The sequence below is a fragment of the Lepisma saccharinum genome, chromosome 5 (genome assembly GCF_977018435.1).
Source record: "Lepisma saccharinum chromosome 5, izLepSacc3.1, whole genome shotgun sequence".
Taxonomy (NCBI): Eukaryota; Metazoa; Arthropoda; class Insecta; order Zygentoma; family Lepismatidae; genus Lepisma; species Lepisma saccharinum.
Genome location: NC_139233.1, coordinates 56,098,304 through 56,106,592, shown reverse-complemented (window position 1 = coordinate 56,106,592; position 8,289 = coordinate 56,098,304). Strand labels below are relative to the sequence as shown.

Genomic DNA, 8,289 nt, shown 5'->3' with positions numbered 1-8,289 from the left:
AACAGAATTTGGAGCTGCCAATGATGCATCTCTCTCCAGTCACTACTTGCGCAGAGCTCTGGTTTCTTTCGCATATTCCAGAGTGTTTATACACTCTGTCTCAAGAATCGCTGGAGCTAGCGAACAAAACAAGTCTCCACGCAAGTGGTGATTCTAGAGGACTCGGGCAATTGAACCCGTGAGTGAGTGCAGCGCGCACTGCTTAGCTTCACCAACTCGCGCTTTCTGCCATTCTCTTCCTTTACGCGCTGCCTTGCTTCACAGATTCCGTGGACAAAGTATACGCTTCCGTAGCGAGATCGCGAGTCGAGCCCTCACCGAGCAGGCAATTTCTTGCCCTCGAGATTGGCAACACTGCGACGGAACCTCTCGCGGCCAAGTTGCAGAGGTGCAGAGTTTTGCGAACACGGTCACCAGGGTCGAAAGGGGGATGAGTGCATCTGTATCTGAACCGATAGACACGGAATTGTGAATGATGGTAGTCTGCAAGGTCTATCTCGGCGATGAAAGATGCCTCGGCTGCGAAGCGGGGAGTTGGGGAAGGGATGCACGGACCTCTGCGTCCGGAAAGGAAAGGGGGGGAGGTTTGCGAACGAGCTGGAGGGGCGGGAGAGACCGACGCACGCGCAAGAGGTTCCCAGTTCAACCCTCGCTCGGGCAGCTCAGTCGTTCGCCTGTGTTGGCTCGTGGTTGAAGCGTGGACGGAATGTCGTGTCGCGATACGCACGAGAGCGTGGTGTGATCGTTTAGGGTTGCAGTGCGCGTAAATTGCAAAGTGTCGTAATTTGACTCCAACATGTCAGTGACTGTGCTGGTGCTGTACCTGACGTGCTTCACGTGTAAGTACTCTAGCATTCTTTTTTGTTTCTCGTAAACTGATTTACTACGTATTGGCACAAGTTCCTTTTGTTCTATTGCGATTTCATCAAGCTACGAATGCAATTTTTACATGATTGGATTTCGATTTTCTTCTGTTAACACATACTGGCGAGTTTTAGCGGTTACATAAGATTTGTTCAAATAATTCTCTCTAGTTAGGCTAGTTGGGGCAGGCTTGGTTTTCTTAGCATTAAAATAAAGTCCCTAAATGCATTCTATGAAACTTCCGATTTACTTCTACATTAATTCCCACTAGTATAGGATACTTACAATCGCTTGTCAACGGAGATTACATTGTCCATGGGAAGAGCGCATGTTTGCGTAAGGTAATTTTAAAGTTGTTCTTTCAACGTAAAAAACTTTTTTTCGAAATCCGAACCGTGCTCATTACGTTAAGGAAGGTTCAAATTTCGTGTGAGAATGATTGCCAAAGTTCTACGATAATTAGTCTTTCTGCTAAGAGAATTTGAAAAAAAATCATAAAACAATCGGAACCGTTACCCAGACGATACCATACGATATTTTTTTCCATATCGTGATATCGGCGATATATCGTCTTCACGATATATCGCCAAAAATTGTGACGATATATCGCCAACACGATATATATTGCTAAAATGTCGTGACGATATATCGCCAGCAGGACATATATCGCCGACACGATAAATATCGCTAAAATGTCGTGACGATATATCGCCAGCACGACATATATCGCCAAATATCGTGACGATATATCGCCAACATGACATATATCGCCCAATATAGTGACGATATATCGCCGACACTATATATATCCCCAAATATCGTGGCGATAAATCACTGACACGATATATGTCGCTAAAAATCGTGACGATATATCGCCAACAAGACATATATCGCCAAATATCGTGACTATATATCGCCGACACGATGTATATCGCCAAAATATTGTGATGATATATCGTCTAGTTGATATCGCCTGGACGATATTTTTTTTATATCGCCCAACACTACTAATTATTACCTACATAATATTATGTATATGTGTGGTGGGGGCTCCGTGAGTGTATGTGTGAGTGTGTGTGGAATTCGAATTAGACATTCTTATTCGTGAGCGAATTTCAGTCTGTGGCTGCTCCACCACTTAAACTGCAAACACACGCACACTCAAATACAGTAATATTATAGGATACAAGTACGGATTGGATTACATTTATTTCTATTAGTTACTTCAATAACTAACGATACAAAAATAGATAAAAAGCACTCAGTTAAACAAATCAAAAGTTCTGAACTTCTAATCCAAACTGCTCAAATGTTTCCGTTTTATATATTTATATTGTAAAGAAAGAAATGTTTAAATTTATTAATTCGTGTGTAAGCATAAAAGTGTCCAATTCTTTGTACAACTTCAGGAATGTGTTGAAATTTAATGTCATATCCGGTGTTAGAATTTTAAAATGAAAATGGCATCTAAGTATTCTCGTCTCATTGATCGATTTTATACATATATTCTTTGTAATTCACACAAATTTAATAATTGCTTCATTTTACGAATAAAGAAAGGAAGGGAAATGGCACATTTTTTTGGTAGCTAATTTAATTCATGATGAATAGTTTGGACTTGTAAGCACTCTACATGTTTTTTTTTTTTTTTTGTACTACCTATGTATAGAAACCAGCGTTTGAGCGACTCGTTCCGTCTACCTTGTGAATTTGATTCCTTTGGTATGAAGTTGCTTTTTGAAAGAACGATGAGGTACATGAGTTGGTAGTTCGTACATGACGATACAAACGCATCTTATCTAGAGGTGCATATCTTAAAAAATGACGAGAAACCATTGTTATATGTTAGTCATATCGAACTATTTCGTTCAGAAGGGACATTTTACGGATTTTGTATTCTGGATGTATGCGCGTTTACGAGCTTTAGCGTAAATTTTGAGGTACAACGTTAAATGACGTCACAATTGTATCGATTGTAAGTAAATTTCGATGAATTGACTTACCAGTTTCCTTCACAATTATTCAGTATAAAAACAACTAATAGGAAATATTGAACTTCCAGTGATGAAGTAGAGTTTCTTTGAAACTTTAAATACAGAATTATGTGACATGAAGAATTTAACAAGCATATCTAATAACTAGGGCTAGGATTTTTATGACTTAGCATATGTTTTTTTTGTAAGGGTGATGTGTTCCGTAAATATCTATAAAATTCATATTGTGAAGAAACTAATTGAATGAAGGTGCTTTTTAAGTGCATATTTTGGCATATTTGGCCATTTCTACGTGATAAAGCATATTTTGATGGATTTTCGGTCATATTCAGCATATTTTCGCTTTTTCAAGAAATATACAGTCATTTTCCAAGTGGATTCGTTCAATCGAGTTTTTTGTTTTTTTGGACTGCAGCAAAATCTTTGTCATTTTTAATTAAAAATTTACAGAAAGTATTCATTGTGCATTTCAACTCATAAGGGCCAATAAAGTGATCTAAAAATAGTATGTATATGAAAATATTTAAGCATAAGTTAGATATTGAAGTAGCCGAAAAGCGACATCATTGCCACTGAATGTAACGCAAATCTCCATAAAAGTTGATTTTATTCAACAACTGGTACAACAGTGAATGTTACGTATTTCATTGGATTATAATGAACCATCAATTCTAATGGGCACTTTGTTTTGATATCTGTGGTGCAGTTATCACCCCGCGCTACTACAATAAGGGTCCCGAGTGCGAATCCCGGGCTGGCACGAGTGTTCTTCGTGAGTGTCCCTTCATTTATTTAATAGAATCATCAGTCATAATCATCGTTGCAAGTAGCCATAAGTGGCGAAAAAGACATAAAGTAACGGAATTCAATCAATAAATTAAGATGCGGAAACCACCAGCGTTCGTTCAATTCATCGTTGACAGTGAGTGGTTTCGCCATTTTTTAAAAAAATGGAAATACAGTTGCGTGCACAGGTGAACAAAAGGAGCCACGCCTAACCAAAACATCAGAAATTGTTATGTGCATCGAGAATATAAAAGAACACTCTTTCACAAATATGGCGGGTTTATCAGGCGTTCTCTAACTGTAGGGCCAGTTTCAATTAACCTATCTGCGCATAAAGTGGACTTCCAACGAACTTTACTAAATGTTTGCAATCAAGTTTATGTGGCGGAGTAATCACCTTAATCCGACGAAACAAATGCGCATAGATTCAAATCTTGAATCAGAAATTAATGTATCATAGTTTATAGAAGTGGCGTAATATAGTGTACACACATAAAAATAACGAAAATAGAAACAATTGGTTGATTGAATTGCTTTATTTTACTTCGCTTCTTGTGCCACTTTTTGGCTAACTTGCGAAGATGAGGATGAGTGATGATATGATGAAATTGATGAATGGACACTCACTCACATCCATGCCCAGGCCAGGATTCGAACCCAGGACCCCTGGTGTCCTAGCGCGAGATTGTGAGTGTGTAGAGCCCTAGCTCCAAATTCCTCACGTGCCTGCACATAATGTTGTAATTATTGCTCTCTTCACGGAAACTGTCCAGTCAAAGTCGGAGCTTCCCCTTGCCTCCTCCACACCCCTAGCCTTCCAAGGTTGCCACACTACTTCTAAACTGCACAGTCGGCACATTGTGCGTTGTACATACGTTTGCAGTTGATTTTGTCTACGCTGGTGTATTGTGTAAGGGTTATTCATTGCATCTTGGCAACACTGTAGGTGGGAGGCGTGACCTTGACTGGACTATACCCTGTCCCAGCTAACTGTGGGGCAAGGCCGCGCATAGCATCAGAGAAGCGAGGGAAATCGAGTGGCCAGAGGGAAGCAGTACACGATGCTGGGAAGGCGGTCGCTTTCCCCACTCCACGCAATTCCGTTCCTCTCACGTGTTCATTGGTTGAGCCATCTCGCGTCACTACTTGCGCAGACACATTATTTCCTTTGCCTACTCTACAGTTAGCTGGGACAGAGTATACTTTCATGGCATTAGCATCACGGATCCGCATCCATGAACCAGATACCTGTAACCAGATCTCAGAACCGGATATTTCAGGATCCGGATCTGGTCATCCCTGGTTTCAATGTGCGGGGGATTCTATTAAATAATCGGCCATTGAACAGAGGGCGTGTCCGAAAGGTTTGAAGCGAACACCCTTCGAAAATGGCCTGGAACTGGATAGCGTAGCGAAAGTATTTCGAACCGTACTTCAGGTGCAGCGCCAAGTACGATCAACAGATAAAACTCCGAACTTTTGGATTGTACCACGTATATATATATTTTTCGTTACTATTGTTTCCAATTAGGCATATAGTACGACCATTACTTGCCATTCTGTTATTCATTTCACGTTTTGAGCATATACTCCCATTGTCAAAATTAACTTGGATACCTGAGAAAGAACCGCCTTAGACTAGTCCGTAAGCCGTTTGGCTGCCAGGTAATAATACAGATTCGATTCCCGACGTTGGTAACCTCTTCGACTTGCCAAAACTTTAATTTCATAGGCATCTCCAGCGAACTGTGCGAGTCCAGTCAGCGAGCCTACCAAGAGCGTAGAGCTTGAGCAAGAGGATTAGCCACATGTGCTACGTTGAGATGACATCATTGGTTCGCTTTTTGATTGGATGCCTCGGGAGTTGTACTCGCCTCCAAGCTTCAAATACATAATAGCCAGAGGCGTTACAACAATATTCTCACTTTACTCGGGAAATTAAGTGACCGAAGCGTGGGCGCAGGTCACTATGGCCGAATGAAAATGTATGGAGCCCCACTTCCACTCTCTCTACGTGTCTTAATGGCATCGTGAAATACGCAAGAGATGGCTTTGTTATGTAAAAGAGCAAAGAAAAATAACTCAAATCTAATATTAGAATATATAGATTAGCTATAATTGATGCCCTGCCAAGGAATATATTCGTACACATAGATTTGTCACATATGATAAATGAATATAGCCTCATATATGTCATCTGCATGTCAATTATGGTAATAGCACTTACCGAGCCTTGGTGTAACAGTGTGAATTTCTCCAACAGCTGGCTAATGATGGTTAACGATAAGAGGAGGGACAGACGACAATACATTTCAGGTTGCAGAATCCATCAAGTTCTGAAACATTTGACACTGCCTGCGTCATCTCTCAGTACAAGTAAACGGTAATGCAAGTTGACAAATAGGAAATCGAAGCTTCAAATGTTGCCCTTTGCACAATATTTCATATTTGACACTAAGATGGGCTAAGAAGCTTTAGAAGTAAATAGGGATAGTGATTCAGGCCCATAGCTAATGCAAGCTATTGACCCCTGGTACTTAGGCCTCCATGTTATATTCTAAGCTCAAAGAATTGCTAAAATCTTATAAATATACTTAAAATCCATCATATACACTAGGTTCATGCATATCTCTTTCTGTATCTACTAGCTATATATATATATATATATATATATATATATATATATATTTTATATACTCGCGCACTCTCGCCGTGTCGTTTGGCCACGTCTCGTACGCTCGCCGACGTGGTTTGCTTACTTGAAAAGTTCGTGTGTACCGGCTCTAATATGGTACAAATAAACAAAGTATTTTTGCCTGTTTTCTTAATAATAAACTAGGTAAGTAATATCCGTTTCAAAATAGTTAGTTGGATGTTTTATATAAACGAATTCAATAGCGACACTAAATTGGAGAAGCACTATTTTACGTCTTTTGACATTTTCACGTTTGTAAACGTAATTGAAAAATAAATGTTTTCCGTCATTCCCCTACAATTCCTACCGCCTCTGTAATAAATTATTATACTCATATTTTAAAATTCGTAAATTCTAGCATAATTCCTTTACCACTGACTGACTCACTGACATAAATGTTCTCCATGAAGGAAGCCCCAGATGCAAAAAATGCCCGATTACGACACCCCATGAAATTGTTCCAAAAGGCCGAGAAAATTTTTAAAAAAATAGCTGAATTAACCCTTTCGTAAGGGTGAAAATGCCCTTTTTCACGTCCTTAGAAACCCGTTGCCACGGCGAATTTATTGCACACATTGTTTGATTCACGTTTTCATTGTCAAGCTACATTATATTTCTCACAGATCAATAACACACAGATGAATCAACCCCTGGTTAGAATAGATGCTTCAAATAACAGTCACATCTACATATAAGGAGTTTCAGTCCAGATACAATTACGTATATATTAGTATACTCAATGCAAAAATATTATGTACATCGTGCTTCTTTAACTAAATGTTTAGATGCATAATAACAAAAAATGATTTAGAGCTTGCCGTGCTTGTTGTTGTTCATGAAAAAATACAAAAGAAATATACAAAATATTCAAAATTGTCTATTTTCTTAATAATATATAGTGACTAAGCAATAACCGTTTCAAGATAGTTAATTAGATTTTTTGCATAAACGAATTCAATAGCGACATTAAATTGGAAAAGCAATATTTACGTCTTTTGTCATTTTCACATTTGTAAACGTAATTTAAAATTATTGTTTTCCGTCATTCCCCTCAAATTCTCACCTCTTCTCTGTAATAAATTCTGATGCTCATGTTTTGAAATTCGAAAAGTCTAGCATAATTTCCTTACAGTAGTTTTCGGGGTGAAAATAAACTTTCTTTTAAGTTCCCTAGCAACGTCCGTTTCCAAAGACAACAACAAGCACGGCAAGCTCTAAAGAATGACACCTTTTCAAAACCAGGAGTTCATTCATCTGTGTGTGAACTGTGAGAAATATAATGTATCTCGACAATTAAGAATTGAAGGAAACAATGTGTGCTGCAAAAAAATGCCCGTGGAAATTGTTGCTAAGGACGTGAAAAAAGGGCATTTTCACCCTTAAAAAAGGGCCAATTGAGCGATTTTTAAAATTTTCTCGTCCTTTTGGGACGATTTCATGAAGGGTCTTAATCGGGCATTTTTCTCCTCCGGTCTTCCTTCATGGAGAACATTTATGTCAGTGAGTAAGTCAGTGGTCGGATTGGGGCTCTACATATTCGTACTTTCTACGTGGAGAAAACGAGAACGTTGAGCGAAGCAGCACACGCTGCTGCGAAACTGGTAACTGCAGTGTATTCCCCGCTTCATGCAAATCCCGTTCTCTCACACTTGTTCATTGGTCGAGCCCTCTGGAGTCACTACTTGCGCAGAGACTTGCTTTCGTTCGCTTGCTCCAGAGTTTCTAGGGACAGACTATAAGTTGCTATTACTTTTGATGCATATCCAATATATACGTATATTACCTCAATCCCACCACTGACTGACTGACTGACTGACTCACTCATTGACATAAACCTTCTCCATGAAGGAAGACCGGAGGCGAAAAATGGTCGATTACGACCCTTCATGAAATCGTCCCAAAAGGCCGAGAAAATTTAAAAATCGCTCAATTAGCCCTTCCTTAAGGGTG

The 8,289-nt window shown here is 39.4% G+C and overlaps 1 protein-coding gene across 1 annotated transcript in view; it reads left to right on the top strand.

Moving 5' to 3' along the window:
- Nucleotides 1–684: 684 nt before the first annotated feature.
- The window catches only part of LOC145987836 (uncharacterized), a 524,248-nt gene continuing 516,643 nt past the window's right edge, over nt 685–8,289 (top strand). The window contains exon 1 of the mRNA XM_083122576.1: nt 685–839. Coding sequence (XP_082978702.1) covers nt 797–839 — 43 coding nt within the window. The 5' untranslated portion in view covers nt 685–796. The remainder of the gene's footprint in view (nt 840–8,289) is intronic.